Source organism: Quercus suber, unplaced genomic scaffold (assembly GCF_002906115.3).
Source record: "Quercus suber isolate HL8 unplaced genomic scaffold, Cork oak 2.0 scaffold_236, whole genome shotgun sequence".
NCBI lineage: Eukaryota > Viridiplantae > Streptophyta > Magnoliopsida > Fagales > Fagaceae > Quercus > Quercus suber.
This window is the reverse complement of record NW_027069693.1, coordinates 914,022-926,138: the sequence shown is the minus strand read 5'-3', so window position 1 is coordinate 926,138 and position 12,117 is coordinate 914,022. Positions and strand designations below refer to the sequence as shown.

At 33.6% G+C, this 12,117-nt stretch overlaps 2 protein-coding genes across 2 annotated transcripts in view; one reads left to right on the top strand and one right to left on the bottom strand.

Moving 5' to 3' along the window:
- LOC112010098 (beta-glucosidase 24) overlaps window positions 1–2,817 on the bottom strand; it is a 7,529-nt gene extending 4,712 nt beyond the window's left edge. Inside the window, exon 1 of the mRNA XM_065780484.1 lies at window positions 2,683–2,817. Within this exon, the coding sequence (XP_065636556.1) occupies window positions 2,683–2,817 (135 nt within the window). The remainder of the gene's footprint in view (window positions 1–2,682) is intronic.
- Window positions 2,818–5,615: 2,798 nt separating this feature from the next.
- LOC112010086 (probable WRKY transcription factor 41) lies at window positions 5,616–11,864 on the top strand. The gene is made up of 3 exons (XM_065780483.1): window positions 5,616–6,036; window positions 6,247–6,376; window positions 11,503–11,864. The coding sequence occupies exons 1-3, from the start codon at window positions 5,685–5,687 to the stop codon at window positions 11,672–11,674; spliced, it is 654 nt and encodes a 217-aa protein (XP_065636555.1). The 5' UTR covers window positions 5,616–5,684; the 3' UTR covers window positions 11,675–11,864.
- Window positions 11,865–12,117: the final 253 nt, after the last annotated feature.

Below are 12,117 nucleotides of genomic sequence, written 5' to 3'. Positions count from 1 at the left end.
GATAATTTTTAGGTCTTGGGGGTATTTTGGTCATTTTTTGGGTTTTGGGGGTATGTTGGTAATTTTTAGGTCTTGGGGGTATTTTGGTCATTTTTTGGGTTTTAGGGGTATTTTGGTAATTTTTAGGTTTTGGGGGTATTTTGTTCATTTTTTAGGTTTTAGGGATATTTTAGTCATTTTTTGGGTTTTGGGGGGTATGTTGATAATTTTTAGGTCTTGGGGGTATTTTGGTCATTTTTTGGGTTTTGGGGGTATGTTGGTAATTTTTAGGTCTTGGGGGTATTTTGGTCATTTTTTGGGTTTTAGGGGTATTTTGGTAATTTTTAGGTTTTGGGGGTATTTTGTTCATTTTTTAGGTTTTAGGGATATTTTAGTCATTTTTTGGGTTTTGGGGGGTATGTTGGTAATTTTTAGGTCTTGGGGGTATTTTGGTCATTTTTTGGGTTTTGGGGGTATTTTGGTAATTTTTAGGTTTTGAGGGTATTTTGTTCATTTTTTAGGTTTTGGGGGTATTTTGGTCATTTTTTGGGTTTCGAGGGCGTTTTGGTCATTTTTTGGGTTTTAAGGGTATTTTGGTCATTTTTAGGTTTCGGAGATATTTTGGTCATTTTTTGGTAATTTTTATGTTTTCGGGGTATTTTGGTCATTTTTTTGGTTTTCAGGGTATTTTGGTAATTTTTTGAGCTTTGGGGTATTTTGGTAATTTTTTAGGTTTTGGGGGGTATTTTGCTCATTTTTTGGATTTTTGAGGTATTTTGGTCATTTATTAGGTTTCAAGAGTATTTTAGTCATTTTCTAGAAATTTAGATGGGTTTAGTGAGTATTAGTGGATATATCCATTTAGACCCATCTAATTAAATAACCAAATGGGTCTTTACCCATTTAACCCAAATATTCAAATGGGTTGGGTTAAGACTTATCTAAATAAGGTGGATAATGGGTGGGTTCATAGATTTGGGTAAAAATTGCCACCCCTAGTTGGAACACCTGCCAAAATTAGGAATTATACATGTAGTGAAGTATCTGAAGAGAAATAGCATTGTACAAATAAACAAATGTGTTCCTATCGTGAGGTTCAAGACGAACATTCGTCTCATATATGATATAACTAAGCCCATTAAATTGGCATATAAATCCACCATTAGACTTGTTATTACATTGTGAAACCTAGTTTCTAAAGAAAATGAATAATACTACCTTTGCCCTCCCTCTTATCCTCGATACGTGACAGCCTTGGATTGAGGGTGGCATCACCTTATGGCCAGGGTGGTCCTATTTATCTACCTTTAAAGAAAAATTTGGGAACACCCTAAATTTTTTTATGCCAATAAAATTAAATTTTGATCCATAATTTGAGCAACTTAACAATATATTAGGGTTTTTCAAGCAAAAAAAAACCACATGCTTTTATGTTCTTTTAAGCATATACTACGGCTTTACTTTTAGTTTTTGTTTTACCTAACACATTATCATTGTACGACTACTTTTCCTCAAAAACATTATAATATATATTATACAACTAATTGGTCAAAGTTAAATTTAGTTTTTTTTTCATTGTGGAACTACTTTTCATTTTTCTTTTTCCGATAAATTTGATTAGAAAAAAATAGGGGTTTTGGTTAATTAAGTGAATAAACTTAAAAGTTACTTAATTATTATATAACATCAATTAATTCATTATATATATAAAATAAACTTTTTATTTTTATGATTATAATTAAACATGTGATTGTCCATTAATCTAAGGAAATTTGATTAAATTTACACAAAAAGTGTCCCTAAATATTATGTTTTTACATTTTGCTATCATATTATTCGTAATAAACTTATTATATTTTTATTTATATAATTTAAAATTATATTAATTATATTATTTATGACGTCACTAGTTCGACCATTGATCAAATCTTGGTCCGACCAAAAAACNATTTTGGAATTCAAATTGGTGTTTTGATTTCAGAGAGAACGCATAGAGCAGTGTGTTTTGAATCTTTTAATTTCAGCCAAAATGGCGTCGTTGAGTGGCCTAGTCTTGTGGAATTAAACTTTATGTGAAACTGTATCATATTGCCATATTGGGTTGGCTGATGCGGCAGCAAATTACACATCAGACTCCAACATGTCGCTTAATGGCCATGTAGGTAAGAACACTAACGGAGGGGCCCTTTTGCTAATGGAAGTAAATTTCAAGATATAAATTTCAACTTTTCAAACTTCATAATATAAAATCCAAGCAACGTCAAACTTGAGGAGTGTATTTTGTAATTTACCATTCTTTCTTTATTCTTTTTTAATTCTTTCTTTGTTAATAAAAGAGAGAGAAATTTCCTATAAGAGAGAGAGAGAGAGAGAGAGAGAGAGAGAGAGAGAGAGAGAGAGTAATAAAATGAAACCTAAATTTTTAGCACGCTAGTCTTACCCTTCTAAAAGTAGAACATCATTGTAGCATGTGCCAAATTTTTTAAGCGTTTGGCACATCTCATGAAGTATGATTTTTGGTGTTTAGTGTACTAAATATTAAAAATTTAGCATTTGATACACTTGATACTAATGCTCAAAATATAATCTTATTTAAAAAGTCAACGAACACATTGAATTTCTAATTTACCTTTATTTGAAAACTCGACAACTTTTTTTTAATAAGATGTACAATAAGGAACGAGGAGGAGTATGGCCTATTACTTCTGGCCCAAGTGGCCATGGAAGCAAACAACTGGTGGTCAGGAATGCTTCTTTCATGTGTTCCATATTGTTGGGGGAGAGAACACTTTGAGGAGACTCCATTTGGATAGTTAATATAACATATAGATATACCATTTGTCCCCAATGACTTAAAGTCTATGGGTATGAACTTAATTATGTTAGGGCAACGAGTTGTTGCAAACTAAGTTGCAGCAGCTCCTGCAAAATGCACAAATGTCAAGTGGCCATTTCGTGAAAAATTCAATCTTGACAAGGAAGTTTTTATTTACATATAAGCCTGGAAAGGTGTTTATCTGAAACATTGACACGTGCAATTTTGTAGGAGTTGCTGCAACTTAGTTTACAACAAATCCTTGCCCATTATGTTATATTAACCAATTACTTTTCTCATTAGTATTTAATGTGAGACTTCACTTCTTAACCAACTACACTACTCACATGAACATCACAACAAATCTCTCCTTTCATGTGTGAGTTTTATAACTACCAAGTCACTTGTGGCACTTCAATTAGTCTCCCCACTTGAATGGAAGGATTTTTCTTTACAATCCATGTGTCATATATTACCATCACCAATAATATTTACTTTAATCGACTATGGGTGAGGCGAACATGGGAGTCTTCCTTGTACAACTATGAGAGTCATCAATACATACCTAGTAGAACCCTTTTTCTCCCCCGTGGGTGGAGGCATGGGAGTCTTCCTCATTCTACTTAGTAAAAGATTAGCTAACAAACACTTGTCTTCGAAACATTTGCTCCGATACCACTTGTTAGAGAGAGAATACATTGGAGAGATTCCAATTAAGTAGTTAATATAATATATAAGAACACCACTTGTCCCAAAAGGCTTGAACTTATGCATATAAACCCAAGTATATTATATTACACATTCTTCTCATTTGTATTTAATATAGGACTTCACTTTTTAACCAATCATACTACTCACATGTGAATATGACAACAGTCATTTAGAGTCGGCCCTACCACTAGCCCAATTAGGTGGTTGCCTAAGGCCCTTAAGTGGAACAAGGCCCCCAAAGTTTAACCAACATGAATATTTTTATACCTATAACAGTATTAATTAAGCCCAAATATTAGCCTATAGATAAAAATAAATAAATTAGTAATGCGATGGACACAACAAAATATTATAATAATTTCACAACAATCCTAAATTAACATGCCAACTCACACATGAGCTCACTATGATCTCTAATTTAAAATCTGTGCTATTCTAATTTAGAAAATTTGTGAAATTGTTGTCCCTAGCATTACTCAAAAGAAATTGTTTAAAGTAATGCTATGTTCATAACATTTTCACAACAAATTCTTAGTGACAATTTGTTATTGATAGGTAAAAAAGTAATGTTAGTGATTGACCCAAATTAGAACTAATAACAGATTATCACCTAGGATTTGTTGTAAAATTATTGTGAAAATATTGTAGATATAGTATTACTCAATTGTTTATCAAAAAAAAAGAAAAAAAAAACTAGCAAAGTTTTGGTGGCACTATCCACTCATTTCTTTGTTTTTAAAATTATTTCTTTTAATCCGTGTAGCTTTATATATATATATATATATATATATATATATAGTAGTTGTTAACCAAAAAATAATAATAATAATAATAAAATTTTGTGAAAAATTAATCAATTCTCAAAAGAGTTCTTTAAATAATTTGTTACTAGTAATGAACACAATATAATATTAAAAAAAAAAGTGAAACTCTCAAAAATGAATAACAAAATTTCAAAAAATGTTATAAAAAATCTTAAATGAACAACTCACATATAAACAAGAAATTCATTAAAAAATAAATAAAAATTTGTGCATTTACAAATTAGAAGAATGGATTTAAAGTTTAAAAAAAATTATTTAAGTAAATTTAAATATATAAAATATCTCAATTTAAACATCGTATTTGGGCCCTAAAATTCCTTGGGCCACCCCTACACTCATTAGCTATGGATTCAGGACATAGCTTGGGGTGCAAAATTTTAAAACCGTAAATAAATATTGAAAGGAGCATTCACATAAAACATGCTATAATGCTAAAAATGCTATTAATATCAACCAACGCACAAAAAACACACTACATCAAACATGTCAAATGTTATAATTTTTTACACCCAACTATAGTGCGCTACTATCTCCAGCAGCTCACTGTAGCAAGGTGTTATGTTATTTTATTATTTTCTTTTTCCCTTTTTTTTTTTTTTTTTATCTCTCATTCTCTCTACATTTTCTCCGTCTCTCCGTCTCCCTCTTCCTCACTGAGCTACGATTTGACTCCAGCAACCGGTGTGGATGGTGGTTCAACACAACTTGTGAAGAAGATGAGGTCGGTTTTGTATTTCGTGGGTCTCTGCTGCTGATCGGGGTGGCTGAGTTGTGGTGGTTCGCTGAGTGTGGCTGGGTTTGGGTGGGTTTTGTGATTTGATTTTGGGTGGTTTTGGTGGCTTGATCGGGGTTGATTGATTCGGAGGTCCGTTGGTTGTGGGTGTGGGTTGTTCAAAGTGGCGTTGGGTTGTGGGTGTGAGTTGATCAAGGTGGTGTTGGGTTGGGTTGTGGATTTGCTGTTGTGACTGTTACTGTGTTTCTTTTATTGTTATGGTTAATTATTTTATTGATTTGGTATATTATTTTATTGTGTTGTACATGTTATTTTAATGTGTTGTGTATTGAAATAGAACTTTTGATGTTGGTGTATTTAAAAGTGAGATGTTGAAATAGATAAAGTGGCTTTTTGATATGTTAAATCTTATATTTTTTGACATGTTTGATGTGAATGCTGCATTGGACGTTTACATTTTTAGAAACCAAAACTTCATTATACGTAACCCTTTTTTTTATTCTTTTCTTCTTCTGAGCAATAAGTTGTTTCAACTTGCAGAGACTACTACAGATGCACTCAACGATATATCCGAGGTTGTTTGGCTAGAAAGCAAGTTCAACGATCCGATAAAGACCCAACTATGTTTGAAATCGCTTACCTAGGAAGACACACGTGTACCGAAGCCTTAGCTTCCCGCACAATACCTCCATCCCCATCAATACTCCAGAGAGCAGGGATGGAGCTAGCTAAACTGCTTGAAATCCATCCCAATTTGTCATCTTCATCGCATGAGACCCGTGAATTCTTAGCGGAAATGATCTTGGGTTTATATACAAAGGCAATTTCAATGCTTAATTTGAGCAGCTCAGTGGATGAGACTCAATTCATAGGAAGTGCAATTCGAATGTTCGAATCTCTAGCTGACGGGCTACGAAGTGAAGATTCAGATCGGGAACTCAAGAATCAGAGCACAGAGATGTGTATAGATAAAGGTAAATAAAAAAGGCTATATAACTAGCTATGAGTTGGCTTTAACTCGTCTAAATATTGGCTATTAATATTTGAACTTTGAGAAAAGTTAATGAGTGTTCTAAAGACATTAATTTAGAAAATTAATGGCTATTAATATTTGAACTTTTTTAATAACTTTTTATATTTTTTGTAAAAATAATATCAAAGCTTTCTTAAAATTGTCTATTAACAAAAACAATTGCCAAAGTGGACTGTACAAGTGAGAGTTAGCTCTGAGATGGGACTTGAAAGCCCTCTTGATGATGGCTATAGTTGGAGGAAATATGGGCAGAAAGACATTCTTGGAGCCAATTATACGAGGTATAGAACATTATTCCTGAAATCTATTTTGATTAACACATTTGTGAATAAGTTTACAATAAGAAATTTTGGAAACATGCTGCTTTGTTTGGTTTTTGAATAATAACAATATTGTCCATCAGGGGTGGCACCACCTTATGGCCAGAGTGGTCCTGGGACAACCCTGACCTAAAAAAAAAAATTATACATGATAATTTAAAATTTTATATTTATCTACTTTAAAAAAAAAAAAAATTGGGAATTTATGCCAACAAAATTAAATTTTGGTCCATAATTTTGGCAACTTAACTATATATTAGGGTCTTTCAAGCAAAAGAATCACATGCTTTTATATTCTTTTAAGCATATACTACGGCTTTACTTTTAGTTTTTGCTTTACTTGACACATTGTTATTATACGACTACTTTTCCTCAAAAACTTTATAATATATATTATACAATTTATTAATCAGAGTCACGTAAATTTAGCTTTTTTCATTGTACAACTACTTTTCTTTTTTCTTTTTTCGATAATTTATATTAGAAAAAAATAGTAGTTTTAGTTAATTAAGTGAATAAACTTAAATGTTACTTAATTTTTATATAACATCAATTAATTCATTATATATATATATATATAATAAACTTCTTATTTTTATGATTATGATTAAACATGTGATTGTTCATTCTAAGGAAATTTGATTAAATGTACACAATAAGTGTCACTAAATATTATGTTTTTACATTTTGCTATCATATTAAACAATTTAAACTAAAACTAAATCAAACCTAAAGGCTAAAAGGAAATAAGAAACTCACTTAGTCTCCCCAGCTATTGCCGTCCATCCCTGTATAGCAATACTAACAACAACCACAACTGAATTCTACAAGTTTTATGTTGTAAAATTTTATTTATTTACATGTTTTTTTATTGTTGTTGTTGTTGTTGTTGTTGTTGCTATTATCAATATATAAAATTTTCTTTTTATTAGATTGTGTAATTTATACTTCTTGAAAAACATCTTCGAAAAAATTCCTAGAGCCACTACTGTTGTTTATAGCCCATATTCAATTCGAACTATACATAACAAGATTGTTATTATATGACTTTAGATTTAACGAAAACCACATTTCTCAGATTTAAATATATATATATATATAAAAATAAAAAAATAAAAAAAAAAACCCACTTTTTCTTGTACTTGGGTTGTATTATCTGACTCTCCGAAAACCAAAAAAACAAAGGTTGTAAACCTCTGACTCTTTCTCTGGCAAAGTACTTCATGATTGCATTAAAGAATTTAGGCAATAGATATACATTTAAACATATGGTTGTGTGCATGCCTCAGTTAAGATTTAGCCGAATTTCGTATTTGGACTTAGCATCCACAGCAGTGGAGCTAAAAATTTAGCTTTTTAGCTCCACCAAAAGTTACTTTATCTATTATAACTACACACTTGCTGCAGCAGTGGATCTATTTTAACTATCAACACAATAAAATAATATAAACCTCACAATAAAATAATACACCCTACAATAAAATAATATATCATACAACCCAATAAACTTCCCAGCACCGACCACAACCGGCCACCTCTACAATCAACCACAGCCACCGCCACCGCCACCACCACCACCACCAACACAGACACAGACACAACCAAACCCACAAACAAAATAAAAAACCAAACAACCATCATAGTCACCAATCCACCACCACAGCTACCAAGCCCACAGGAAAAAAAAAATCAAACACCGTACCACCAAACCATAGCCACAACAACCACCATCGCCACCACCACAGCCATCAAACTCGCAGAAGAAAAAAAAAATCAAACATCATTCCACCACCACAGCCATCAAACCCACAGAAGAAAAAAAAAAGCATCCCCTTGTAGATTTTTATTTATTTTTTTANTAACTATCAACACAATAAAATAATATAAACCTCACAATAAAATAATACACCCTACAATAAAATAATATATCATACAACCCAATAAACTTCCCAGCACCGACCACAACCGGCCACCTCTACAATCAACCACAGCCACCGCCACCGCCACCACCACCACCACCAACACAGACACAGACACAACCAAACCCACAAACAAAATAAAAAACCAAACAACCATCATAGTCACCAATCCACCACCACAGCTACCAAGCCCACAGGAAAAAAAAAATCAAACACCGTACCACCAAACCATAGCCACAACAACCACCATCGCCACCACCACAGCCATCAAACTCGCAGAAGAAAAAAAAAATCAAACATCATTCCACCACCACAGCCATCAAACCCACAGAAGAAAAAAAAATCAAACATCATCCCACCACTACAGCCATCAAACCCATAGAAAAAAAAAATCAAACATCATTCCACTTACATAGCCGGTGGATCGACGGCGTGGGCAGGGGCTTGGGTCGGCGCTGGGAAGGGGCTTGGGCTGGCATTGGGCAGGGGCTTGGGTCGGCGTTGTCAGCGCTGGGTAGAGGCTTGGGGTGGCGTTGGGTCGGCGCTGGGTAGAAGCTTGGGTTGGCGTTGGGTCGGCACTGGGCAGGGGCTTGGGCCGGCGCTGGTGGGGGGCTTGGGTCGGCGTTTTCGGCGCTGGGCAGGGGAAGAAAGAAGAAAGGAGAAGCCGGCGATGAGCTCTTCAAGCTCCACCGACTGGATTTTGGCCTGAGCATACCAGAGGAAAAAAAAATTTTTGAGGAAGAAAGAAGAAAGCAGAAGCCGGAGAGACAGAGAGAGAGAGAAGGAAATGTTTTATTAATGTGAGAAGAGAGAGAAGATAATAAAAAAATAATTTTTTTTTTAGCTGTGTGCTACAGTGCACATCTATTTATAGATGTGCACTGTAGCAATTCATCTATAATTTATAGGTATGGCTCCACTGCTGTAAGCTCTTTTTTGTGATTTTCAAGCTAAATTTTAGCATTATAGCATTATAGCTCCACTGCTGTAAATGCTCTTATTAGCCAACAGTTGCCATTGCAGAACTAGATGAAAGATAGACTCATAGAGGCCTAATAAAAGGGGCATGGTTCATCCTAAATTTTTGAAATTTCATTAATTTATTATTTTAATATAATTATCAATTCAAAATTTGTCCCCCAGCATGCACTCCCAAATACGTTCCTCCCTTAATTCAAAATATCACTGGGTTGAATATTCGAGAAAATCTGATTAGAGCCCCGCTTGTTATGTTGTGAGTAATTGAGATTGAGACAATATTTATTACACACAGTGTATGGAAATGAACTAAAGTCGTGACTTTAAGTCATGATTTGATTCACACGCATTAGAGGTTTTTCTCTTGAAATTGTGATGTTAACTAAGGTTGGTTACTTGCTTTATTCCTTTACTCATATGATAAAAATGTCGAGTGACAAAGTCAATTCGATGTGGATCATTTTATCTTCTTGTTATTTTCGCCTGATGCCTCATCCCCCCTTCCTCTAACTTTCTTTCTTCTTTCTCTCTCAAGTCTCAACCAATGACTCTGTTGTGTTCCCAAGTAATTTTTCATTCTCTATGTTTATAGTGGATGTCAGCTTTGTTGACTTGGCTGGTAAAAGAAACATAAATTGCAAATAAAAGAAAAGAAAAACCAATCTGATTTCGAAAGGAAATGGCATCTTGGAATTGTCCCATTTTAAAGATTTGGTATCTTCACAGCTATAATTCTTTTGGACCATTAAAATAATTTGTGCTATGACAAATGCGATGACACCTGAAACTTCTGAGAAGGGTCTTCGGATTTGTTTGGATTCGTGCGTGGATTCGGATTATGTAGAAGTTGTGCCGGTGTGTCTTGAATACTTTATCTTCTCTCTTCTTTTTTACTCTTCATTATTTTCCTCTAGACAGACATGTCTTCGAAGTACCAAGTAACAAACTGCTCTCAGATTTCTCATCCAGCCCCTTACCTGCCAATTAAAAAGCATAAAGTTTAGTTGATTTTTCTTTATCTCACCCAAAACCAATTCCTCTTTATCTACCCAAAACCCCCAATCCGTAATCCAGATCCGCGATGTTGACTGTGAGACCAGCGGTGGATTTTCTTGTCCATGACCCAGATCGTTACTCTGATTCTCGGTATGATTCTTTCTGTTCTATGTGTTTGAGAAAGCCGAGGGTAATGTTATTGTGTTAAAATGGAGTTCTCATAAAGCTCTACTTCCATTCTCTTTTAGTACTCCCTTTTCTATATAGTTTTCAATGGCTTCCACGAGCACTCAAAAAGCCTGTACATCTTCATCATCGTTATCTTCTTTTACACCACTATGGAAATACGATGTTTTTCTGAGTTTCTATGGTGAGGACACCCGTAAAAATTTCACAGACTTTGAAACAAAAAGGCATCAACGCTTATAGAGATAACAAAAAACTCGAGGAAGGGACACCCATTGCTTCAGGACTCATGAAAGCAATAGAAGAATCCAAGTATGCAATTATTGTTATCTCAGAACACTATGCCTTTTCAAAGTGGTGCTTGAATGAACTGGTCAAAATTCTTGAATGCATGAAAGACAAGGGGCTGAGAGTTCTGCCTGTTTTCTTCCATGTAAATGCCTCTGATGTTGGGAATCAGAGGGAGTCTTTTGAGAAAGCGTTCCTTAAGCATAAAGAAGACCCGGAGGTTAGCATAGAAAAGATACAAAAGTGGAGAGCTGCACTGACAGAAGTGAGCAAGATCTGCGGGAGGCATTTAATTGATAGGTACCAATTTACCTTTTCTTCTTCTGGTGATTTGGAAAATTTCTGAAAAATATTTTTGGTTTTGTTCTAATTATCTAGCATTATCAATTTGTCATTATTATCATCTACACTCACAGATGACAATTTAACGTTTTTTTTTTTTTTAGGGACAATTTAACGTTTTAAGTTGAAAGAGAGAGATATTAGGGGCTTAGGGTAATGGTTTCCTAGATTTGTTTAAGTTAAGAGTAATGATATTTAACAACATTTTTACAAATTCTTAATGTAGCAAACTTCTTATTGGTTTTCATCAAGGCCTATCATTAACTATTTTATAACATTTTTACAAACTTTTAATGTGGCAAACTTCTTATTGGTTTTCATCTAGGCTTATCATTAACATCATTTTTTTACTTACCAATAAGTTGTTCCAACTTGCAGAAGCTACTATAGATGCACTTTTCGACATTCCCAAGGTTGTTTGGCTACAGAGCAAGTTCAACGATCCGATGAAGACCCAACTGTCTTTGCAATCACGTACCGAGGAAGACACACATGTGCTTACGTGCCTTCTGCCTCTAAAACAAAGCCTGTTCGCAGAAGTGCACTCTAGCCGTGCTCTTTGGAGATTTTATAGCAAATGTGAATCGCAGCCTTGTGCGTTTTTTTATATTTTATATTATATAAAAAATCCTAAATTAAGTGTTAGCCCTGAGATCTTAATATTATTGATACCACTCGATAGATAATTATACTCCCTTCACTTGAGATTTGGGAATGAGTAATGACACTTCATCCTAAATTTGAAGAAAAAAAAAACACTTTCTCCCATTTTTGTTAATATTAGTAACATAATATTCTAAAATTTTTAGAAGATTTTTCTTATCAAAATTTAACTATGGTTAGTAAAAAGAGCATATTATAAACTCAATTTTATTTGGTTTGTAAATAAGTCAACTTCTTTTTTTTTTTTAAGTTAAAAAGTTGACTCTTTATTTTATTTTATTATATATATATATATATACACATATATATTTGAGAAACAACATGTTGACT

Bases quoted from the DNA above. Each gene is read 5' to 3' on its own strand.
- LOC112010086 (XM_065780483.1), top strand. From the start codon at position 5,685: ATGTTTGAAATCGCTTACCTAGGAAGACACACGTGTACCGAAGCCTTA. The intron at 6,037-6,246 runs GTAAATAAAAAA...TTGTCTATTAAC, and splicing joins AGAGATGTGTATAGATAAAG to AAAAACAATTGCCAAAGTGG. The intron at 6,377-11,502 runs GTATAGAACATT...TCCAACTTGCAG, and splicing joins CTTGGAGCCAATTATACGAG to AAGCTACTATAGATGCACTT.